This window comes from Pollicipes pollicipes, unplaced genomic scaffold (genome assembly GCF_011947565.3).
Source record: "Pollicipes pollicipes isolate AB1234 unplaced genomic scaffold, Ppol_2.1 Scaffold_6686;HRSCAF=7923_pilon_pilon_pilon, whole genome shotgun sequence".
NCBI lineage: Eukaryota > Metazoa > Arthropoda > Thecostraca > Pollicipedomorpha > Pollicipedidae > Pollicipes > Pollicipes pollicipes.
In genome coordinates, this window is record NW_023596921.1 from 37,900,891 (window position 1) to 37,926,118 (window position 25,228).

Here is a 25,228-nt window from a genome sequence, read left to right on the forward strand (position 1 = left end):
TTGTCCGTTTAGTGAGGGTGAATGGGGTCAAACCGAATGTGTATCATTTTACAAGGAAGCCATCGCTGCATATCAGCATGGCCACATGCGACTTAAGAAAACACCGACTCTTTTCGAAGATGTCTGATGCGATGTAACTCCGTGAAACGTATATTTCACTCGAATTGAAGCGTTTCCTCCATCTCCCGATATCCGTGGCACCATAACGTTTGCGATTTATTCTTCATCCATATTGTGTCTCGCCAGGAATGTGGCCCCACGCCGAGTCCGGCCGGCGTGCGGTTAGTTCCGTGTCCGACCGGCATGTGCGTTAGTTCCGTGTGCGTTAGTTCCGTGTCCGGCCGGCTGAGGGCCGCCTCCCGGCGCTGTTTCAGTACGGCCTCCCGCAGCGGGCGGAGTGCAGCACGTGCCGCCCGGCTGGGACTGGTGGGTCGGCTTGGTCGGCAACTCGCGCTACTATAACTACACCCTCTCGGTGAACGGCACGGCGCGCCGCCACGGCGACAGCTACGCCGACGACTACTTCACGGACGTCATCGTGAGTGCGCGGCCCGGAGCCGAGAGGCGGCTGTGGCGCGGTTGGAAAAACGGCGGACTTAGACGTGGCAGGCTCTGTTCGGTCCCCGGCTGATGCTACGTCCAATGCGTGCTGATATTTTCACCGTGGTCGTTAGCTGACCATGGGACGGCTGCGCGACAGGGTGCAGAGCGCACACCCGCAGAAAGGCGTAGCGCCAGGGGTGGTCGGGGGGGGGGGGGCTGGGACCGAGGCTGTGCCGCTAGCGTGTCCGCCGGGCGACGGAGAGTGTTCGGGCTCGGTGCCGGGTGGAACCAGGGTGTGAGCGCAAGCGTCTCCCGCTTATGTCTGAGATGTGGCCGCAAACAGAAGCCGGATAGAACCACGGGCCGTTCGTCAGGACATCCACCTTTGCCAGCGCAGTTCAGCGGGGCGCGTTTTTGACGTCTTCCGTTGCTAATCTGGGCCGCAACTAACCGGTGCTTGGTGGGCTCTGGTCGCGTTTGGATAGTACGTGTCAGTGGAACGAATGGGGGCTAATGGAACTGGCAGTGTGGGTTGTCGTGGACGTGAACATTGCCATCATTCATTTGAATTTAATTGCTCAGACCACATGAGCAACTAAGTTGACATATGAGTGTGACCTAAGCCGCTAGACCTCGCTCTCGCTCTCGGGGCGCCGTCAGACCCGCTCCGACTCCAGCTCCGCCGACCCCAGCCTCTGCGCCGTCGGCTGACCGGGCCGGGCGTGGACGCGTTGCCACAGAAGCGGTACGCGCTGGAGTTTCTGCGCGGGCCGGGCGCCGGGCGGCGCGCCGTTCCTGTTGGTGGTGGCGCCGCCCGCGCCGCACGCGCCGCAGACGCGGCCGGCGCCGCAGCACGCCGCCCTCTTCCCGACGGCCGCCGCGCCGCGCACGGCCAGCTTCAACGTGCGGCCCCAGGTGCGGAGTGGGGAGGGTGGCTACCGCGCACGGCCAGCTTCAACGTGCGACCCCAGGTGCAGAGTGGGAGGGTGGGCGGCGCAGCGCTGAAGCCGCGCACCGGGCCCGAGTCAGTCCGAAGCTCGATTTATCTCAGTTCCACAGCCAGTTCCTGTGTCTGCCAGGCGCCCAGTGCGGACAGTGTGACACATTCAGCCGCGTTAGTCTGTGACACGGCCGACAGGACAAGCACCAGCTGCTGGCCGAGCTGCCGGCGCCGCTGCCGCCGCCGCTGCTGGCCGAGCTGGATGACGTGTTCCGGAACCGGTGGCGCACGCTGGTCTCTGTGGACGAGATGGTGTCGGCTCTGGTGCAAGAGCTGCGCCGGCTCCGGCTGCTGGACAACACCCACCTGTTGTTCACCTCCGACCACGGCTTCCACCTGGGTACGCCAGCAACACCCACCCGCCCCGCCTGGATGCAGGATGGCACTCCACCGCCGGGGCGTGCGGCAGCGCGTCCCACGCATCCTGGGGACGGGGCGATATCCACACGCACCGGAGTACGCGGGGCCATGTGCCGGACCGCTTGGGTGCGAAGCCGCAAATCTTGTGCTGTTCGGATACGGGGCAAGTGTGCCGTTTCGCGTGAGAAGCGCCCAGCCCGGTTAGTGTTGTAGGCGGCCGTCCCTGGTTTGTGTCTCCGACTGTCGCTGTCCCTGGTCGGCTGGGAGTGACTCTTGCTGATTGGGAGGACCGCTGGAGCCGTGCGCCGAACCTCATGGCTGTGGTGCCGGCCTCCGCTGTCTCCGCTAACGCTAACGCCCGCGCCGCCGCAGGCCAGTTCTCGCTGACGGTGGACAAGCGACAGCCGTACGAGTTTGACCTGCGCGTGCCGCTGTACGTGCGCGGCCCCCGGCTGCCGGCTGGCCGCACCGTGCTGGCTCCGGTGAGCATGGTCGACCTGGCGCCGACCGTGCTGGAGCTGGCCGGCCTGAAGCCAGAGCCCAACATGGACGGCGTCTCCCTGCTGCAGGTGAGCACCCCGGTCGACCTCGGCGGCCGAGGGAGACAGTTGCCCGTGCGGATTATGCCAGACGTGAGGCGCGTGTCCTACCTGTCCTCTGTGGTCCACGTGACACAGTCCGCCCAGTCGCATCTAGCCGTGATTCCATCGGTACAGGACTCGGAGTCGAGCGACCGCACGTCTCCGCAGCCCACGCGCTGTCCATGTGTCGGCGGCGCTCGCTCACGGTAGTCCGGCCGACAGACGCTGGCGGCCGAGCCAGTGGCGTCCCGACCGGCGGACGGCGCCGCGCCGCCCAGTCGCCGCTCCGCCCTGCTGGTCAGCTACAGCGGCGAGTACAACAAGGCCGTGGCGCCGACCTGCGCCTTCCGCGGCCGCAACGTCTCGGTACGGCAGGGTCGGAGTCCGGGCTCGGCACGGGCACGCTATGGACTGGTCGTGGGCCGGGTGTCCGGGTGGCATGTCAGGCGCGGGGGCGAGCTGGAGCGGGGTGTCCGGGTGACGCAGAGGCGAGCTAGAGCGGGGTGTCGGGGTGGCGTGTCAGGCGCGGAGGTGAGCTGGAGCGGGGTGGCTGGGTGGTGTGCCAGGCGTGGAGGCGAGCTGGAGCGGGGTGTCTGGGTGGCGTGCCAGGCGCGGAGGTGAGCTGGAGCGGTCAGACGGACGCCCTCGGTGTCCTCATGTGTCGGCGGGCCCACGGCCGAGGAACTCCAAACACAGAGACAGCGTGACGCAGAGTGATGGGTAGTACCGTCAAACGACACCACGACACTGGAAGCTCTTATCGGAAGCTGTTTTCACCTCTCAGGCACGCCATTGGCCACAGGCTGTGAACGGGCTGTGGCGCGGCGTCGCGAGGGCGGAGGGAGCTTGGCTTGTCTGATGTGGTGCAGCTGTCTGGGCCTGGCCCGTCGCTGACGAACCCTGCTCGACTTCCAGCACTGTTACGAGCGGTTTGCGTGCAAGTGCCTGGACTCCAGGGACAACACGTACCGCTGCATCCGAGAGATGACCGCGGACGCAGACCGCGTCGTCTGCTTTTTTCCCGATGGGGTGAGCGCCACGTGCCGAGCACCACCGCTCCCTGTGGGCACCTGGGGTGTTCGCCCCTGCCGTCGAATGCCGAAGCCTGACAGGTACAATACAACTGCTCGATGAATTACCCAGGATGCGTGGCAGCAAAGCACATCATACTGTCCCACGTTGATAAAGACCGGACAACATTTGACCTATCGGGGGGCGAGTGGCCTGTGCTCGGCAACGCATCCCGGCCCCGCTTCCGTTACTACAGATGTGTCCTCCCCCGCCCTTTCCTGTGGGCTCAGACGCCGGCGTCCGGTTGGGAACTGGTCATATTGAAGCCTGCCTTGCCACCAGCTGATCATCCTCCTCGTCGTTTTTGGGAACGACGAGGCGGTGCACCCGGTGTGCAAACCTCACAGCGCGCCGCGCGCCCCTGTCAAGAATGCTGGGAGGTGGTCGCCCCTCCCCCTTCACACACGCACGCACAGTGCCCCAGAACCTGGCCTCGAGCTTGGGAGCCGTTTTCCGTGCCACTTAGCTGTCCTGTACTGTGGATTGCACCCCAGATCAGGTACCGGACACCGTGTACCGGACGTACACCCGACCTCAGGTGCCGGACGCGGCCGTGTCCGTTTCAGGAGTTCTGGGAGGTGTACGACTTGACCGCTGACCCGAACCAGCTGGTGAACCTAGCGTCGGCCATGTCGGCGGCGGAGAAGGCCAGGTGGCGCCGCCGTCTTTCGGCCGCCATCCGATGCCGCGGCGCCGCCTGCCGCCACATCTAGCGCCGGTGCGCCCGCTCCCCGGACATGTCCTGCTCCTCCGCCGCTGCCGCCGCCGCCGCCGCGGTGCTGGGAGCGGCGCTGGGTGCTGCACAGGTGGCGCCACTGGAGGATGGAAGAAAGGCGCGGACCGCTGCAGGCAGGCGGTGGTCACGAGCACGGACCACTGGCTGCTGGCGGATGACCCGGTCACCAGGTGGCCCGTGACAGAGAGTGACGCCCCAGGGTACCCAGGTAGTGGTTAAGCTGCGCGTCTGGGAAGCCGAAGGTACATGGTTCGATTCCCGCAGTGTCCGCCCTCCCTGCAGGGTACGACAGACGACGTCATACAGCCTCAGCAACTGAGTACGTCGTTAAGCCGCGACGACGACGAAAATAGACGCGTTCCGCGCGGCGACGGGGCATTTCCCCTGCAACGGAGTCAGATTGATACGCTGTATCTGAAGAACACGATTGTTTGTGCGTGTTATCGGATGTGCCCGGCAGCAGGGAGCAGCTTGCGCCGCTTTCTGTCATGTGCGTGCCATTGCGCCCAGTAATAGGTGCGGTTGACGAATGTCTTTGTACGGCTGTGACTTGTTTTTATGAACGCTTTTGAATAGCGTAATTGTGTCGAGACGCTCCAAATACACTTTTAAGAACGGGACCACCTTGTTCACTCGAAACTGGTCGGTTTCCAGATAATCCTGATCAGAACGCTGCCGTTCGTTTCTCACCCTGTATTCGACGAGCGGGCCTCCACCAAGCGGCGGTCCCAGCCCGTCACCACAGCCGCGCGCGCGGCGCCGCAGACGGAAGAGGAATGTCACTAGCACTGACCTGATAAGGGGAATGGGGACTGGCGGGCCCAAGGGGCCGGCTCGTAATAAGAGGAGAATTGGACTGGGCACATGTTGGCTGGTCTGAGCTAACCAAATCCTGACCTGGCTCGAGAGAGCTGCTCAACCTACCGAGGATATCCACGCGACACAGCGCAGAACGCGGCCGCCGCCGCCGGCTACACACCGCACAATGGCCACGTACAACTCGCGCCAGCACCAGAGCTATCAAACCGGCCCCAAATCACAGCAGAATATCGAGGCTACGGGGGCCGCCGAAGACATTGCACACGTCTCACACGCCGTTAAAACCTTAACAATTCAAACATAACTGAATAGATCACTAAAGAGCAACATGAGTCGACCAATGGCTGACGGTGCTGAACAAGTCAGCTAACCGTCCCGGCCCAGCGGCAGACACCCCGCAGTGGCCGACATAGTTCGCTGCAGCGCCGCCAGATGTCTCCGGCGGCTCCGGCCGGAAGCCGCAGCCCGGCGCGTCCGCCAGCTATGGCGCACGTCCCGCCGTCCCCGGCGCGAGGACGGAGAAGTGGGCCGCTCAGTCGCGCCGCAGCCACCAGCCGATGGCCAGCTGCACGAGCAGCGCCAGCGCCAGCAACCAGCCAGGGGCTGGAGCTGGCGCTGGCCGGCTGCCGACGCTGCAGTCGCTCCAGCTGGCGGCGCACGGCTGCCAGCTCGGCGTTGGTGTCGCGCTGCAGCTGCTCCAGCGGCTGCAGGGCGCGCTGCAGCCTGTCGGCCGCACCGGAGCACAGTCACCGTCACAGCCCGCGGCCGCGCGTCGAACGCAGGGCGTACGCGGTCACAGTCGCAACACGCGGCCCACGCCGCCCCGTCATCACACTGCGGGCGCACACGGTTACAGCTCCACCTAAGGAGCAAACGCCGCCAGTCGGTCCCATACCACATCGGGATGTAAATACGGCGCCGCGAAAAATCGGCCCAAATCTCGCCGGCTACACGACCCAGCGTTGACCAAACTCTACGTGTTCCGAGCCCCGTCCCAGAAGCCGGTCCGCCACGGCGTCAACGCGCATTACGCGTCACACGCGCGGGCGTTACAGCGGTCCGAACCTGAGCGGGGAGACGTGCTCGCGCCTCCGAGCGCCGTCCACGGTGCTGACATCTGGCGACGAGCTCTCGGAGATGGCGGCCGGCCGGCCGGAGAGCTCCTTTCTAACGGCTGCCACCATCCGCCTGTCCGACAGACAAGCCGCTGACGGCGGGCCGGGCAGCACGGCGAGGCGATTTGATGCCACACGCCCTCCCGCCAAATTCAGACGGCCTTCTCTCACGACGGAAACAACATACAACCACTTCCTGTTGGGTCCGGCGGAGGTAACGAGGCGTGACGCAGTTCACCCCATGGAGATGACATACATCGCTCCTACGCACAGGCGATGAAACTCAGCGTCCCGCCGCCGAAACGGAGCAGAACAGCGCAGTTCACGAGCCGCGCCAGAGCCGGGGCAGGTTCGCCTGCACAAGAGCTGCAGCGCCGCCACCAGTCAGACAGTGGCGCCGAAGCGAGCCCTCGCCGTCCCCCAGCCCCATATCATCACCGTGGCCCGACGTGAAGCAAACTTCCAGTTACGGCGGATGTGACCACCGCGGCCGCTGGCGTGCCGCCTCTCATGGCGACGAGGCGGGGCAGCCGAAACACAACCGGCGAGACTCGAACCCGCGTCCCATTGATCACAAGCCCATCCGCCAGCCCCCGAGACACGGCGCCGCCCCCGCGGACATACCTTGCGCAGGTTGGCCTCCACGCTGAGAATGCTGGCCGTGCGCAGCATGGGCGCGCGCACGCGCGTGCGCGTCAGCACCTGGTACTCGGCCTCGTACTGGTGCTGGTCCGTGTGCGGGTCCCAGGGGCGCAGGTCGGCGTACCGGTACAGGTACTCGCCCGTCAGGCAGTCCTGCCACAGAGGCCGTGGCGGTCGGACCGCGAACGACGGCGGCACGGGCGGTCACGGGGGGGGGGGGGGTGCAGCCCATAGGTCTCCGGAGCCGCTGATTAGCGGCGGGGCGAGCCGGCACTGCCAGGGAGACGCCAACACGGCCACTGAATCAAACGAAGGCTAGCTTGACAAGCCTCGTGAGCTTCAGCAAAGTCCCGTGGGATCTTCCGCTGAATGACAGCACAAATGTCGGCAAACGCGTATCATGTGTACACCCGCTCCCTGCAACACATTTGTCGCAATCCTTCACATGTGTACAACCGCTCTACATCTGTGAGAGTGGTGTTGGTATTTTGGTCGAGTTCAAATTAAGCCGAACCGGCGGCCATCGATTCGTCGGACCGTTGGCGGCTCTCGTCGAGCCGCACCGAGTCGCAACCCACCGTTTGTGATTTGTTCGGCGCGGAGGACTGCAAGGTTCCCCACTCGGAACCAGCCCATGCGCCGCCACCAGCCACGGTCTGACGAGAACTTGTTTTGACACGATCGCTGAGCGACCTCACCAGTACACATGACGTCACAGGACTCAAACTCAAACAAACACAAACGCCGAGCCAAACCACCACAGCAAGAACCGGCCTCAACAGACCACTCCGCGCAGTGTCTCCGCCGTGCAGCGACTCTCCGGCCTGACCTCACCTGGGCGAAGTTTTTCGTGACCCACTCGCTGCCGGTGGCTTTGCGCTCCTTGGCGCCCGCTCTCTGCGCCTCCTCGAGCACAAACTTCTCCTGCGTGGCCGCCTCCTGCCGGCCCAGCCAGGCGCCGGGTCAGACCACGTGGTATTGTACGCTCACGACCAGCCTGCGGTAATGGTGCTGATCCCAGTATCAGCAGTATGGGAGCATGCACGCATCACTTGGACAGAGTAGCGACTGCTCATCAGTGACCGCGTGCGCCTTCAGAGGCGCGCCTGCGGTTTTACGACACGCCATATCGATCTGCTCGTGAGCAGTATTACTGGGTCGTCAGTGAGGATTTTCCGGGACAGTACTGGTATTCTCCGGCTGTTGGACGGACGTCCCTGACGACCTCCCATTACACTCCACGCTAGTCGCCCGATTCCAACCTGATCTATCTGAGGGTCTTCCCGGAGACCCTGGCCACGACTCTCATCTGGCCATCTCTCAGGGTCTCTCTGGAGTCCTGCCTGATCATCCCTGATGATCTCCTGGGAAACCTTAGCCCAGAGTCGCACCTAGTCATCCACGAGGATCTTCTGAGAGACTTTGGCTCAGAGTCCCATCTGATTATCCAAAAAATATCCTGGGAGAACTTGGCCCAGAATCCCACCTGATCATCTCTGAGGATCTCCTGGGAGACCTCGGCCCACAGTCCCACCTGATCATCTCTGAGGATCTCCTTGGAGACCTTGGCCCAGAGTCGCTCCGACTCCCACTCGCCCTGCGCCTCCATGGGCACTGTGAAGCGCTTCAGCCGCTGGCGGCACACGTCTGGCGTCGGGTTCCACAGGGTCTCCCGCTTCTGCCGACGGGGAGCACCACGCTCTTATATCATCACGTCACTCCACCATAACAAGGAGCCTTGTAAATCTCTTGTCGCCATTGCCGAGGCTTGTCCTGCCTTATGACCTTAAGTGCAGACACACCAAGCGTGACCCAGCGCGTTCCTGCAGTTTCGCTGGTGCACGCGTCGTTTGTGCGATGGGGTCTCAACGTTCTCTGCCAGCCTATTCGTATTTTCCTCGCACGCTGTAGTCGATAGCCTAAATTAGTGGGTAAGTACCATTTTAAACCGATTTTTAAACAACAACGATAGGAAATCCACATAGCAAATTACCAGTAAAACCACATCAGACGGATGAACTCGATATGAAAAGGTGGACGGAGCGCCGGCGCCGGCCATCATTGGGGCGTCGTTACTCACGCCCGTGCGTTTGTCGGTGAAGAACACCTGGCCGTCCCACTTGCCGTCGATGGTAGCCAGCGTCTCCCGGCCCAGCCGCACCTTGCCCGCCACCCGGTTACAGTCGTCTGGGCCCGACCACATCGGCTGCCGGGGCGGCACACGCCGACGTCAGCGCCCGGGCAGCTCGGCCGACCGACACGGCGCACGTGACGGATGTGTGGCTTCACGCGGGAGGGGCCCTTTCAGTGGACGCGAGAAACACTGGCAATGTACCCTCCCTGGTCTGGAACTTGCTGTGTGGATTGCTAAAACAAATTTAAGGGTAGCAATGGGAAAGTAATTATAAGTAAACGTGGGAATATTAAGCCAAGTTAAGTTAAGTCAGGCTATGTCAAGTCAAGCATTCATCATGCTGCCATCGCTGGCAGCATGTGTCACACCTGTGTCACACCGGCTGTGTCACACCTCGCATGACACAGCTCCCGAGTGGCGCTGTCAAAACGACGGCAGTCGGAAGCACCAGAAGACGGGCAACAAACAGAAGTTAGCTGATGCAGTCGGAAGCACCAGAAGACGGGCAACAAACAGAAGTTAGCTGATGCAGTCGGAAGCACCAGAAGACGGGCAACAAACAGAAGTTAGCTGATTACATTTCATAGAACATAGCACCATCACATGCTACGCCCACACATAACGCAGAGCACATGATGGGCCACGCATGTCCGCGACTCAAATGTTTATGACACGCTCCCGCGTGGCCTGGACCCCTCCTGCTGCTCATGCCACCCCGTTCGCGGCCACCTTTGTCCACCGCCCTTCCCTAGCCGCTCTGCTCGGGGGCAAGATCACCTTGAGCTTGAACTCGAGCTCGGTGTTGTAGCCGGTCTTCTCGCACTCGATGGTGACCTTGCCGCCCAGCTCCATGGAGAGGGTGCCGATCAGGATGCCCTTGCAATGGGCGTACGGCATGGTGACGTGGTAGGCCTCGCCGCGCGGCAGCAGCGTCAGCGTGGCCGTGCCCTCCAGGATGGCCGACGTCGAGTTACCTGCCGGACACGGACACCAGCCGTCGCTGCGAGCCGGACCGGACGCCTGCCGCCGGCGGCGCAGTCACGGACCGACCCCGCGGCCCCGCCACTGAAGCAGACCTCCGGAGCCGTCACTGGCGGCACGGTCACGGACTGACCCTGCGGCTCCGTCAGTGGAGCAGACCTCCGGAGCCGTCACTGGCGGCACAGTCACAGACTGACCCTGCGGCTCCGTCACTGGAGCAGACCTCCGGAGTCGTCACTGGCGGCGCACAGTCACGGACCGACTCCGCCACGGCAGTGGCAGCAGCCGGAGCTTACCCCCGTCCTCAGACCTGGTGCTGACTGGAGCGGGGGGGGGGGGGGGGAGGAAGAGGAGGCACGCGTCGGCGCCGGGGCACTGTCACCCGCTGTCCACGGCCAGGCAGCTCTCGACCTCTTGGTCACTTGTGGTCTAACGTGCGAGCTTCTCTCCCATATCGGACCCGGGTCGGGCCCGAACACAAAGGTGGACACGTGACCGGCGGGAGGAGCAAGGTCAAACCCCGCGAGAAGACTAGAACGGGAGACTGATATTGGATTACAGCACGACTACGGGCCATGGAGGCAGCCGGGTTCGCCGGGGTAAGCGGAAGGGCGGACGAGACGGCGTATCGAAGACACGCACGAAATAGCCTTGCCACCACACATCATCACACGAAGGGTCTTCTTACCGTAGAACTTGGACTTGGCCAAGATGGTGCTGCTGATGCAGAAGCCGTCCTTCCGGTTGGACACATAGAACGCTGATATCGGCGGGTGGTGAGAGACCTGCAAACCGAGCCGGAACGTTCAGAGCGCGCGGCGGTGAAGAGAGCGGTCCAAAAATGTGAGGACGACGGTCAACTGCAAATCCGTCGAAGCACTGTCTCATTTCGCCGGAGTGGCGGCGAAATGAAACGATGCCACGACATGATTATTGACATGGCGGCCCCCACAGCACCAGCTCAGCCAGTCGCACACGTCGACAGCCGTCAGCACGCCACCTCCGGCCGGTCCCGTCGCCGGCCCACCTGTTCGGCGATGTAGAATGTGCGTGAGCCGTTTGGATGCTGCCAGTAGCAGCGAAACGTCTCGCCCAGTATTGGGTTGTACGGCTTCTTCAGTCCCTTGGGCTTCTTGTAGAAGCCGGAGAGATACCAGCCGACGATCTCACGCATTCGCAGGAATGGGTCGTCCACGTGGATGGCCCTGCGGTCAGGTCGGGTCAGGTAAGGTCCGCTCAAGTCAGGGCAGGTCGGGCGACCGTCGGAAACCACACAAACCATAGCGGACCGTCAAATCGGACGTGTACAAAGGAACATCGGCGTCTAAAGAGTTTGGTTGTGGCCTCCAACCAGGGTCATGTTAAACAGCCATTACGACTTCGTTAATACCACACCACGTTAACACCAGACCGCGTTAGCAACACGCAACACAGCAGAGCACCCGACCCAGAGACGCAGGCTTCGAAAAGCACGTACTTCTCTGTCCCCTGGCACAGCCTCAGAGTCGTCCTGGACAGCCGGAGCACTAGGCCAAAGCTGACGAACGCGCCTGAAGCGTCCCACTGACCCCCGTCCGTCCTCACACTGGCTGTCCACCGGCTGAGGCAGCCAGAGCTGAGCCGGCGGCGCACCACACACCTGCTGAGGTAGTCTGCGTGGTAGTAGTAGTCGCTCAGCTTGTCCAGAAACGAGCGCGGCTCCAAGATGAAGGTGGGCAGCACCACCTTGCTCAGGTCCATGCCGGGCCGCAGCTGCTTCAGCAGGTACCACAGCAGGTTCTTGTTCTCATCGGCCAGCTCCTCGGTCTGGCCTCCACCGCCCAGCAGCTCCTGGGGGGAGCCGTCTGAGGTCAGTCGGCCGGCGGGCCGGCCGGCCGGCGGACAGACACGGCACGGGCGGGCCGAGCGCGCGGCACGGCAGCGCCCCCAGCCGGCTGGCAACGCAGCACGGGCTGCTCTGACGAACTAACCCCGCACCAGACGCGGCACGGGCCGAACGCGCGGCCCGGCAGCGCCCTCCGCCGGCTGGCAACACAGCACGGGCTGCCCTGACGGGCTCAGCCACCGCGGCCATCCGGCACGGCACCAGCGCCGCTCGGCGACGAACGCGAGCAGAGGCTGGCCGCGGCCGCGCCTCGCACGGCCGCCAGCCGCCAGCGCGGCTCAGGCTACCGGCAGCCACGCCAATACCAATGAGCGTCCGGGATATGTGGCTGCCGGGATGAACCGGCGGGAGACAGCGATGATATCCCAAAAGGAGCATTGCCCTCTTTGTCTTCCGTTCGGTGGCCGACAAGGCCGACACGGCCGATACAAATAGTCGGTCGTTCGGTGATGAGAGCCGAGTACGATGCAATAAAGTAGTGAACGCCCGAACACCTCATGGCGAAGGCATATTGGCACCGTGGCCACTGAACATGGCCAGCTGGCTTCGTGTTATCTTCCACTGAAAGAGGAGCAGCAGCAGCAGCACCTGCTCTGGCACGTACCGGATCGAGCACCTCCACGTTCTCGACGTAGACGGTCTCCACGGCCGAGACGGGCTCGGTCTGGTCGGCGGCGGCGTCCTCGTCGTCCAGCGGCGAGCCGTCGTCCGAGGAGTCGTCGCCGGCGGTGTGGCCGTCCTCCACCGGCGTCACCACCCGGCTGTCGTCTGCCGGAGACACGGCGTCAGACGACGGCGGCACGGCACTCATGTCAGAAACACGGCGCCATGGTCATGTCAGTTGTCGGATGTCAGAAGCTACCGGCGACATAATACCGTATGTCGGACAAGGCGACGAAATCTGCGAGCAACACAGTTCGGTCCGTTGAGAACTCGACGTCAGCTTCCGGTGCCGCGGTGCTGTACGTCGGCAATCAGCGGCTCGTGTCACATCTCTGTCGCAGCGTCGCCTACCGCCACACATAATCTGTCAGCGACACGGCTGACTGCCTCCTTCCCGCAATGCAGTCATGTCTCGCACAAGCACGGGCGAAACCAACCAGTCGCGGTCCCACAGATTCACACCCATCAATTATCCCCAGCCACTGCCTGCCGGCTGCCGACCTACCCAAGTCACAGACACAGACCCTCCCGTCGCCTCCTCTCTCCCCGCCGGCCGCTTGACCTACCCAGACCACAGACACCCCAAGTCACAGACACAGACCCTCCCGTTGCTTCCTCTCTTCCCGCCGGCCGCGTGACCTACCCAGACCACAGACACCCCAGGTCACAGACACAGACCCTCCCGTCGCTTCCCCTCTTCCCGCCGGCCGCGTGACCTACCCAGACCACAGACACCCCAGGCCACAGACACAGACCCTCCTGGCGCTCCCTCTGCCCGCCGGCCGCCTGACCTACCCAGACCACAGACAGCCCAGGCCACAGACACAGACCCTCCTGGCGCTCCCTCTGCCCGCCGGCCGCCTGACCTACCCAGACCACAGACACCCCAGGCCACAGACACAGACCCTCCTGGCGCTCCCTCTGCCCGCCGGCCGCCTGACCTACCCAGGTCGCCGCCCTCTGGCTCCGACTCTGCCCAGGAGCGGCCGCCGTCGGCGTTCATGGACCGCTTCAGCAGCGACGAGCAAGCCATGCTGAGCTCGAGCGCGTCCATCCAGCACTTGCCCGAGCTCTGGGTGGCGGCGCGGAAGATGAGGTGCGCCGTCGGCAGCGGCTGCACCACCGCACCTGGCCCGGCCCCGGCAGAAGCGTCAGCGGACGGGCAGCGGCGGCCCGCTGGCTGGGCCGGCGTGGGGTCACATGGCGAGGGGCGCTCGTCGATTGGATTGTGGAAGCCTGTGCTTGCCACACTCATGCCACAAGTAATCTTAATATTTACGATAAAAATTCCTCCCGCACCGTCCTACACCGAACGTTTGAAAGAAAAGCCCAGTCTCCATTGTCGTGTCGCCCAGAATGATATGAGCTGCGCGGCATGCGACCCTCAGGCCTTATGGCATTGGCGACAACGAATTATTCTCGCACAGGTGCCAAAAAATAGGACAAAAAGGAAGCACGCAAGCCAATTTACCAACAGAGACCATGTATACAGATTTGACATTTCGCAAACCCATCCGCTTATGTAACATGTAATAATATATCAAGGCGCAACTCATCAACTACGCTTCCCCAAGGCGCGGGGCTTATCGGCCACAGCTCATCAACTATGCAGTGGCTGGACGACGAGGGACCGCCTTGGAATCTCCATTCATAATTAACGTGGGGACGAAAACGTACGGGGGTATCACGAGTACGTCATCACGTAAATGGCCCTAATGGAAGAGCTTGAGTACTTCGGTGAAACAAACACCCTGACCGCGGCTGACTGACAGACGCCAGACGCTGTAACGATCCCGCGGCGCCCGCAAGGACCGCGCCCGGCGCGTGTCGGCCACGCCGCGCGCTCCAGCCTACTCTGCGGCGGCGGCGCGCCTCCTGGTCCGCGCGGCACGGGCTCATCCCGGCCGCGATGTGTGGTGGCGTCGTGGGCCGACGACATGTCACACCCTGACCGCTTCAGAACAAGCTCGCCTCGCCGCTGTCGCAGGCGGCAGCACCAGAGCACGCCGACGGTGGTGTCCGCTGTTTCAGTCCCCGTCCTGTTCCCATCTCACGCTCCGTTCGCAGCCGCAGGCGGCGCGTCCGCTTGGGACGGGGCCGCCGTCGCAATGAACGCGTTTCCATTATTACCAACCACTTCCTGACCCTCTGCTGGAGCAAAGCTGTTTCCCGTCCGCTTATCCTTGCTCACCGGCCGACTAAAGCGATAGCGATAATTGCCCGACCATGACCGCCAAGACCCCGTCGAACCATGTCCGACCATGACCCCGTCGAACACGTCTAATGGGAGTCATACACCTGCACTCCGCCTCGCGGCAATCAGCCGAGATTTCCATGGAAAACATCAGTAGTCGCACAAATCAACCCACACTCTTTGCTCCCGAAGCCGCACACGTCCAACGACCCCCTAAAGCCACATATCATCGACTCTACCTCCATTACCTAGACCTGGTTTCAACGACTGATACCAAACAAAGTCCATAACGTCACTGAGAGGACATTGGTTTAAGTCCGGGAGGGAACCTATGTGTATATGCCACTAGTCTTTTTCCTTCCCGTCCTCACCAATCCTATTTTGCAAAACTCGCTACTATGTTCGAGTCTTAACGACCGTGACACGCGAAAGATTCGTTACCAGATTATATCCCAGGGTCAGATCTGGGACTTCGAGCCCATTTTCTAAGCAATGACAGGGCCGAGAACCGCTATTTACATTGGTCGGGCCCTTAAGTCGATTTGACTCCTGCGTCAGTCGGGGGACCACAGTGTAAGCAACAGCGGGAGCAACAGCGAGCCTTGACAGTGGGGTCGAGCAAACAGCGAAAGCAACACGAAAATATGAATTATACCTTTACTTGTCTAGTTTTACCATCAAATTCCTGCAACGGTTTTGCGATATCTTGAATGGTAATCCGAAAATACTACAAATCTGCGAATTGCGCAGATGAAACATACTCACGGAATACCTTCCATGCGTTCTAATTGACACTCTAAAGCGTTCAAATGTATCTCATTCGGGAAACGTTATTGTTTTCGTCCGCCCGTTGGCCACAGCCTGGTGTTATACCCGGGACCGATACGGCACGGCCCACGGAGACTGCAACGTCGGGTGGGGGTTTTTACTGTAAGACTTGCGAGCACGCGCGGCCAAAACCGAGAGATGTAATTCTTCCCTACTTGGTGCTGGACAAGGCTAAGCATTTTTAGGCGTGCTACACCTGAGTGCTATCGGGTTAGAAAGAGTCCACTGAGCGATTTCAAATGAATGACACCGGTGTGTTTCCTTCAGTTAATCGAATTAAAAAACAGGTGACGCCTGACTTTTAAGAAGGGCAGGCTCCCCTCGAAATTCAGTGGGCCATATCCGATGACTTCCTTTTTGGGTGGGGGCCTTACCCCAGGGGGAGGGCTTGGTAAACCCTGTGTCTCATCCCACAATTACCAAGACTCTGGCTGCGTTCCTGCCTCGGTACGCTCATTGAGCACCGATTTTTTCTAAGTATCACCGCATGGTAACTGGAAAGCCAGCTCAACTAACAACTAACTGTTACAATCAACGTGCATTCTGCATGGCATTGATATGACGGATGTTTGGTTTTTCACACGCTCGAAGTGAAGCGGGTGAGAGTCGCTTTTCCCTCAGAGGAACAACAGCTTGGAGCTGTGTCCCCCAGACGTATAACTGGCCTGCATTTCGTGCTTGTTGAAAAGAGCGGGGAAAGTGGATTTTCAACAGGATGACATCTGCATAGACGTATTTGCGGAAAGGTTGAAAACCATGTTCTTAACGTATACGAGGAATGAACATCAATGGTAGTTCACACGAATTCGTTAACAATGATATTCACTAAAACGCAAATGTTTCATCGATACAATTTTGGAGCATTGTGAACCTACGTATGGATGGGTTATGATAGCCACATACATTGTGAACACTGGACAGATTCTTGTGAACGGATAAATAAATGAAAGCAATCCTAAGCGCATCATGGTAAATCATACACCAATTTAATTTGTCAGCATGCGAGAGAGCTGCAACTGCATCCCTTTACATTCACAAAACAGGTACCTTTATGAAAAGCGGATGCAATCTACGAGGCTTCCAGACATGACTGCTGTGGCTCCGCACATTACCTTTAAAAATATAAGGAAGCATTATATATATATATATATATATATATATATATATACATATATAAACTAATACCAGAAGATTAGGCACGAAATCCGAGAAGTTTTGGTCGTGTTCCCTTATGACGACTTCCCCGAATCTAACCCCCCTCAATCATTTTCAGAAATCGATACCCATGGCCATGGTTTATCCAATCGTAACTTAGCCTTTAATCCTTTATTCACATACCAACTGAATGACTTAACTTGAGTCTGAACTGCCGAACCTGATGCGTATGACCTCAGTCGGCGGCTTTGATCGGCTGGTATCCTGGATCATACATGGAGGGGTGCTTGCCGTACAGCACCGCCGCCCCCCCCCCCCCCCCCTCCGCCCACAGTTACCGATGCTCTCGCCGTCCGGGCCTTTGGTGGACCAGATACTCTGCTCCAGCGGGTGGTACAGCTTGAAGCAGAAGCCATCCTTCTTGCTGGGCCGCTCGATCAGGTGACAGCTGGCAAGCAGGATCGTGCCTACCCAGTGGCTGTTCTGTGGGCGTGTCGGGCTCATCAGCGGCGGGACACGGCAGGACAGCACCGCCACTGCTGCGGGCCGATACATGGCACACACGGCACACGCGGACCGACATACATCACACACGGGCCGACACACGGCACACGCGGGCCGACACACGTCGCCCACGGGCCGACACAAGTCACGATCACGACCGGATCCCGTCGAGCCGGTGGGTGATGACGTCCGGATGACGCGCGATAAAGCGACCCCGTCAGCAGGAGTGTGTTGACCGAGTGGGCGCGTCGAGGGCCAGCGCACGTCATCATCACGTCATCGGCAGCAGCAAAATCGCTACCAATGACAGTCCTTTGAAGGCTATCGAGATATTACGCCTGGTTATTACTCGTGATCATTAACACAGATCGCCGCATCGAGTACTGATAATGTAACCGCTCTTTGCTTGATGATATCGTTTAGTTCAGGCGCTGTTTTTTTAAGTCAGGACCACACGCCATCTCTCAACATTTGACTCGTGACAACGACGCATGCTCCACCGGAAACAGGAGGCCCTGCTAGAACACAAGCATGCTGAAGCCTATTCAGAACAAATGTAATTTGCAAGTACCCAAAACCGTCATCGAAATGGCGTCACTGATTCCCGGCTGGATGCGAACACGGCGACACACCGCCCCAACCGCAAGTTAAGCACGAACGTCTGCGTCAGCCGCCCAGACTTGGCTCCCTCTGGTGCCTGTTCTCCAGCGCAGCACCGTGCGCGACGCGTGGAATCGTCACGGCTAATGCGATCTTTTCACCGAAAACGCCGCGGACTGCGCGTGGTCGTCCGGCGTTTGCATGGAGCACTGGTGACTACCGCCTCCCGTGCGGGGCGCTCGAAGCGACCCGAGCCGTCCCGTGTCGGATCAGAGGCCGTACCCGGTATCTCTACTGTCCAGTCGCTGGTTCCGTTCGTCGTCTGATCATCACAAACGCTAGGAAATTGTCTCTACAGCGACTCGCAGAATGTTTTGCGCTCAATACAGTGCATGACAACCTAAACAATATTCCTAACGAGGCCTCGCAGCTTTCTGGCGACGGGACGAGCCAGAGCTGGATACTCAAAGAAGCCAAACATTTGCCGCGGACACTCAGAGCTGGACGTAAGAGGAAAGCCGCATAACGTGCACAGTAGTCTCTGTGCACGCTGTTCTCAGAGCGAGCAGTGTCTCCGCGTCTACGACGTCCACCACCTGCGTGGCAGCAGCGGCTTTCTGTCGACAATGCATCCGTGTCTGCCGCGACCAGCAGAAGCTGCGCGAACAAGACCATTTCAGGAGTAATTTCTCCGTTTTTGCCGGAGTCAGCCGCGTCTGAATGTTGGCACATTCGCCATCTCAGCACGGCACTGGTCGCGACGCGTCCCCATATTGCCACTCGCCAGCGCCACATTGTTCCGCCGACGTCAGCGCTGCGTCCGTTCCAGCAGCGTCGGCAGCCTCTCGAGCGTGTCGCGGCGGCCGCTCGCGCCGTCGGACCGGGCCGGCCGGCGGGCCCTGGGGATCGATGTGACTGTCCCAGACGCGGCGGCGGCCGGGCGCCGCAAGCTCCGCCGCAGTCGGCCCCAGCAGTCACCGGGGGCGGGCGGGGGCGGACCGCCGCCGGCGCCGGGGTCCGGCCGGCGGCGACGTCCGGGTTCGGGGCGGGCCCACGACTGCCGGCAGTCGATTCATTAGACCCAATCTGGTGAGCAGATCGATCTGAACGGGCGGGCCGCTGAGCCCGGCGCGGGCGATTACGTTTAATCCCGGCCGGCGGCTGCGGCGGCGGCCGGTCAGCGACGCGCCACCGGCGCTGGGTCTGAGCCGCCGCGGCCAGGCCGCCCCGCCGGTTAGCAGTGACCGTACCGTTCTCCACCGACGGCGGCCCGACCGGCCGGCTCGCCGCGGCCGCATCGCCGCCAACAGCGGGGCACCTTGTCAATCAAGGCGGGCCGACGGAGCGCGTCCGTCCGCGTCTCGGTCTCTCCCGCGGAGGCTGGCGCACAGCCGCCCCCCCCCCCGGGCGGCACCCGCGGCACGCCCGCCTCCAGCCTCCCGCCGCAGGCACTCACCTTGGCCTTCTCGCTCTTGTAGAGGACGAGCAGGCCGGGCTTTAGCACGCACCAGAGCTTGGTCCAGCTCTTGAGCGTGCCCCGCACCTTGAGCCAGTCGGCCCGCACCAGCACGGCAGGGTCACGCACTGTGTTCAGCAGCTCGTCCGCGGCGCGGCGCTTCTCGTGCCGGTAGCGCCGCCGTTGGTCCTTGTACGACTCCTTCCGGGTCAGCGGCTGCGGCGCCGCCTGCGGCAGGCGACAGTCAGAGGTCACCGGTCGGTAGGGGTCGCTGCTGTAGCGCGGGCACGGTGACGAGCAAGGCATCGCGCTCCTTAGACACAGCGGAGGGATGGGACGTGGGAGGTGTGACGGCAGCAGAGTGGACAAGGGTGTTGAAGATGGGTGTGAATATGAGTGGCGGTGAATAATACCGAAAACAATAATGCGAGCCAAGGCGTAGGCAGTAGAACAAGCAAATCATAAGCAAAAGTGTACGTAACAGCGTGGGCAGGAGCATGAACGGGCAGGGGGAGGAGCATAAGCTAAGGCCTGGACAGGAATGTCAGCAGAAGGGTGCGCGGGAATGTGAACAATCATGTGAGGAGTGTGAATGAAGCTATGGGTAGATGCGCCTGCGCAGGCCATCAGCAGTACAATCAGTTGAACAACAGCCATCATAATCAACAGGGCATGGTGCCATCATACTCGGCAATATCACGACTGACTCCGGCGATGGACGGCGGATGACATCAACGACCTCTGGTGACCCAAGTCTCGCGCGGACCCCACCACTCCCGCGACAATGCGCCCAACCAGTGCGCCTGTGTGTGTCTGAGTGTGTCGACGTAGGCACAACGCCGCCGCCGCCGCCGCCGCCGCCGCCGCCGCCGGGCCGGCCGCGAGCCTACCTAGCGAAGCGCACACACCAGCGCACACACAGCGCCGACCGCACGGCGTCCGCCTCAGCGGTGTTTCCGCTTTCAGTCACAAAGCAAGCGTGTGACCCGACGTCTCAACAGCTCGGATTGAGTAGCAAACAACATTGGTCGATATCGGGCAAATCCAATAGGGTAAGTCTTTTTGGCGACCGGTATTTCAACACCGTGCCGGATCCTCTATAATCCCAGCCAGTATAAAGTTCCCGCCACCAGGATCGGCCAAGGTCATGGGTTTTCCACAAGCCGTCTTGGCAGCCTGAATCCCCAGGCTCCTGATCCTCTGCAATTTCCGCAGAACCGAGCCGGCTACCGCTGATATCACGGTTGCAATCCTGGTTCTATCTGTGGGAGGACTAAGCTGCTAGGCCGGGTCACCAGGAGCCCGGCGCGGGCCTCCGCAGCAGCTACGATCAGCACCCGGATGCGATGCGGTGAGAATACGGACCACTCCCTCCTCCACACACAACACCACGAGCACGGATCTTTTCACTCTTTAGGCTTGGTTTTTCACGAGTCGGTGCGGGTTTCCGGAACCCTACCGCCCCTTCCTCTGGAGGGAGGAGCAGTGGAGGAGGGCACCGCCCCTCCCCCAGGAGCCACCCTTGCCGGCAGCAGCGGCAGTATGCCGCCGTGGACATCATCGCCCGACGATGTCCGTCCACCAGCCACCCGCCGCCCGTCCGTCGTATGGCGGGCGTTCATAGCTAGCCCGGGAAGCTGCCTCCGGGAGACACACGCGGTTCGATCATCCCTTTGCACGGCTCGTTGCAACACATTCAAAGTCTCACACACACTGACGACCCGGCCGCGTCCTGCACGTCTGTCCGCACGTGGCAGCTGGGAGCGTCCGGGCGGAACGCCGCTGCGGTCACCAGCGCCGCGCGACCGGCACCGGACTCCCGTGGCATGTCGTGAGCGCCCGGCGCTTGACCCCAGCCCGGGCGAGATCACCGACCGGCGGGCCGGGCGGCGCCGCCCCTATCAAATATCCGCCCGCCCACCCCCTCCGCGTGACGTCACGATCAGTTCAAAGTCCAGCCCGCATTGATCGGCGGCGAAATCGCTGAAACGTCGTCGACCGAGGTTGACCGATAGCGCCCAGGTTGCACCGTGTTGTCCGCAGCTGTCAGCAGCGGTCGCGGTTCGCAAGGCCGGCTTTCGAGCAAGGCGACGCGCCACTCACAGGCCGTGCGATGATATCGCCACAGGGCAGCGGTACCGCAACACCCTGGCTGCCTTATTAACGCGCTGCGGGACGCGGAGTGTGATGGAAAACGAAGCAAAACACAGTTTAATGGCGCCGTAAGTAAAAGATTTTCAGGTGCCACACACCAACGGTATGTGACACCACCTGAAACCACAGAACAGCTGGTACGGGCGCAAACGACATGCTACGCCCTCCCCCATCCCTCCCTCCCCCGAGTGTCAGCAGGTGAGTAAACTGGATACCGCTCGTGCTACACAAATTAAATGTCAACGCCTACAACTCACTGCACGGCTAACGTTGGGCCGGGTGCGTTTGAGCACTTCCTTACGAGCAGCCGTGATACCTTGCCAGAGTAACTATAATAACTCAGAGCCAGATTCGAACCTTACGACCGTCTCCATCTGTTTCGGCCGGCTGCACACAGTTCAGCTCCAGCCAAAACGCGAGGACCCAAGAGACAGCGCCAACCGCGACCAGGCGGAGCCTCTAGCCCCGGTCCGCCAGGGCGGACCCCAAGCTCTGTCCACTCCCAGTGACCGACGCCCGCTGTTACAGCTAGGCGCCGTTGGCAGTCCGACCGGGAGACGGTGGTCTGACCGGCGGTCGGACCGGGAGACGACGGTCTGACCGGCGGCCGGACCGGGAGACGGCAGTCTGACCGGCGGTCGGACCGGGAGACGGCGGTCTGACCAGCGGTCGGACCGGCGGCGGAAACGACGGGTGGCTGGGGAGGCGGTGCTCGCGGAGCCGGCGGCGCAAGGCGGGGCCATCAATAGGTCACGGGCTGTTGTCGGGTCTGCTTAGAGGTCACGAGTTGCGCAGAGTGGTCGGCCCGCGGTCAAAGCCAAAGGCCATCAGTTTCCGTGGGGGCCGGCAGAGGCCACCCCCTGCCATGGGAGTGAGCCGCGCAGCCAATCAGTCCGCCGCCTGGGGACGACACCGTCGGAACGCGGCCGCCGCCTCCGCCCTGACCGCGCCATGGGCTGAACCGCAGCACGGCAGGGCAGCAGCTCAGTCGGTAGGGATCCGAACGCCATCGCGCTGCCCGCCAGGTCACCGGCACCGCCGCCCCGCCCGCAGCCGCTCCGCTCAACTACAGCTGAGGACTTGGGTACGTCGACAGCCGCGGTCACTGCGGCGGCCCCACTTGAAACGCGCTACTGCGACCCGACGTCCCGGCCGAGGTCCCGACCGCTCCCGCGACGGACTGAGCCCTCGGCCCGAGGTCCCGACCGGTCCCGCGACAGACTGAGCCCCGTCCCGGCGGTCCCGGTCCTGAGACGGACTGAGGCCCGCTTAATGAAATGAGCCATACCGGCAGTACCGTTCCCGCGAGCAGCTGAGTCATCGCGTTCCCAGGACGATGGACTGAATCACGCCTGAGTGCCCAACGGGCTTTTTCCATGCAGCCTCGTGCCCCTCCAAGAGCGCCTGCACACCTGCCAGGCAGCGGTTGAGCCAGCCGCACACCACAGACGGCCAGCCAGCCGCTGAGCCTCAAAGGGCGGCCGCGGCTGAACCAGCGCCAGCGTCGCTGCGGACAACAGACCTCCCGTGGTGCACACGTCCGTGTCCGCTGACATAGAGCCGCGGGCCGCGGCCGGGGAGCGCGCCGTTTTGCTGATGACGCGCCCCCCCCCCCCCCCCTGAGACGCACCGGTGATGACATCCCCCCCCGCGAGACGCACCAATCGACAGAGCCGCGGCCTCGGCCGGGGAGCGTGCCGTTTCTCTGATGACATCCTCCCCCCAGAGACGCACTGACCGCTCGCACGGAGCGTGCGCTGCGGCGGGCGGAGCCAAACACCACGCAGCGTGCGTGCGTGTGTGCGTGCGTGCGTGCGTGCGTGCGTGCGTGCGTGCGTGCGTGCGTGCGTGCGTGTGTGTGTGCGTGCGTGTGTGTGTGTGTGTGTGTCGGTTTGGCGGCGCCTGTTTGTGTTCAACTGGGTATCTCCAGCGGGAGCCGGCCTGCGCCGGCCGTCCGTCCGGAGGCCGTTCGCGAGTGTGGCCGGTCCACACGGCCCTCGCCGGAAGAAGCGGGCGGCCAGGCTGCCGCGGACTTGACGGTCCGACCGGAGGTCTGCCGACCGCGCGCCACCGGCCGGCAGCCGGCCGGCCGAGCTGGCAGCCCGACTAACGGCCGACGTGCTGGACCGGCCGGCCGACAAATCGACCCCGCACATGACTGCTGGTGTGCATATTTCACCATCCGGGCCGTGACGTCACGCAGCCGCCGCCGCGCTGCCGGCTGAATGACCGGATGCCGGCAGCGTCGCATCGTGTAACGACAGCGTGTCCTGCCGACGGAATGGCGAGCGCCGCCTGATGGCGGGATTGCGGCGGCGGGACTGACACGGTCAATGATCAGCGGCAGCACTGCCAGCGGGACAGCAGGCCATGGGGTCCACCGGACAGTGATCAGCGGCAGCACTGCCAGCGGGACAGCAGGTCATGGAGCCCACCAGACAGTGATCAGCGGCAGCACCGCCAGCGGGACAGCAGGTCATGGGGCCCACCGGACAGTGATCAGCGGCAGCACTGCCAGCGGGACAGCAGGCCATGGGGCCCACCGGACAGTGATCAGCGGCAGCACTGCCGGCGGGACAGCAGGTCATGGAGCCAACCGGACAGGGGTATGCACCAACGGGACAGACGGTTCATTGCTTCTACAGGGGGGTGCCAACACGACACGCACCGCCATCGGGACGGCGCGGCCAGTGCCAACGGGACAGAGGGTTTATCGCTGTCCCGACAGCAGGCAGATCTCACTGATGAGTCAATGGACACATCACTGAAGTGGAAAGATCAATATCTACCCATTGCCGGCAATAGCTTCTTCAGCTCTCTCCCTCAACCGTCTTTTTCCAGACAACGAAATCATCGCGAGCTGTTTTGTTCGGGTTCGCCGGTACTCGTGGAGCGTTCTTTTATATCACCGTCGTGTCTGAGTGTGTAATGTGTATGCGTGACTATGTGAAGTATAGATGTGTGAAGGACTAGGCTTTAGTTTCTGTATGTATGGTATACTCATCCCTTTAAGTTGGACATTTTCAGAAATTGGCTTTTCGCCTGTGGATTGTTTGCGGTCTAAAAACAGATAAAGAAATAAGCGCTGCTAACAGGACGGCGGATTCACTGTTCACCAGGACAGAAGTTCCGCTGCAATTGCAGCGAAACGGCGGGCTCACTGCTCACGGGGCGCGGGGATGCCCGATTTTTTTCTTCGAAAACGCTTTTGAAACAGCATTTTCGACGCGCCACTTTCGCTGTACACCGACAAGACAGGGGTAGCGTCGGCACAGACAGTGCTGTTTCGTGTCATTTCTTGAAGAACCTACCCAATATTTTTTTTTTCAAGACCCTTCCGTCCGTACGCGTTATATCCCCCAAACCTCCATACAAACAAGTCTGCCAGCCATTGCATATTGTTGCCTTGAGTTCACCCAAGCCATCACAGAGCAGACCCCACAAGCCCATTTACAGGTTCCGTCCCGAAAACTAAACACGCTAGAGTCGAGCCAAGAGCACATGAAGTATGTCACGCAGAACTGTATCAGATTTGTTCATCAGACCAGTGTCAGTGAAAATCAGAAAAACACACCTTTGATGAGTTAAACCGGGTTAACGGGTAAAATAAATGATAGGGAATCTTGTTCTACTTCAAGCTACGTGTCCAACACCAATGTGGGATGCGATACTGCCTCTATACAGCCCTTGACACAATGAGTCCCACAGCGACAGTGTCGTATCAGCAGGAATGACCTTTGGGACGTCAAATTAAGCTATACGAGATGAGCCCTGCGGGCATAATCACCACTCTGCAAGCCCGAGGAT

At 61.5% G+C, this 25,228-nt stretch overlaps 1 protein-coding gene and 1 pseudogene across 1 annotated transcript in view; one reads left to right on the plus strand and one right to left on the minus strand.

The window, feature by feature from the left end:
* The window catches only part of LOC119108276 (oxysterol-binding protein-related protein 8-like), a 39,339-nt pseudogene extending 35,071 nt beyond the window's left edge, over positions 1-4,268 (plus strand).
* A 2,279-nt stretch (positions 4,269-6,547) lies between these two features.
* LOC119108277 (Oxysterol-binding protein-related protein 8) overlaps positions 6,548-25,228 on the minus strand; it is a 34,039-nt gene continuing 15,358 nt past the window's right edge. The window contains exons 5-17 of the mRNA XM_037231855.1: positions 19,268-19,495; positions 17,046-17,190; positions 13,476-13,658; positions 12,472-12,635; positions 11,622-11,812; positions 11,010-11,187; positions 10,671-10,767; positions 9,779-9,975; positions 8,948-9,073; positions 8,402-8,545; positions 7,702-7,806; positions 6,850-7,020; positions 6,548-6,580 (exon numbers count right to left, since the gene is read on the minus strand). Coding sequence (XP_037087750.1) covers positions 6,548-6,580; positions 6,850-7,020; positions 7,702-7,806; positions 8,402-8,545; positions 8,948-9,073; positions 9,779-9,975; positions 10,671-10,767; positions 11,010-11,187; positions 11,622-11,812; positions 12,472-12,635; positions 13,476-13,658; positions 17,046-17,190; positions 19,268-19,495 — 1,962 coding nt within the window. The remainder of the gene's footprint in view (positions 6,581-6,849; positions 7,021-7,701; positions 7,807-8,401; positions 8,546-8,947; positions 9,074-9,778; positions 9,976-10,670; positions 10,768-11,009; positions 11,188-11,621; positions 11,813-12,471; positions 12,636-13,475; positions 13,659-17,045; positions 17,191-19,267; positions 19,496-25,228) is intronic.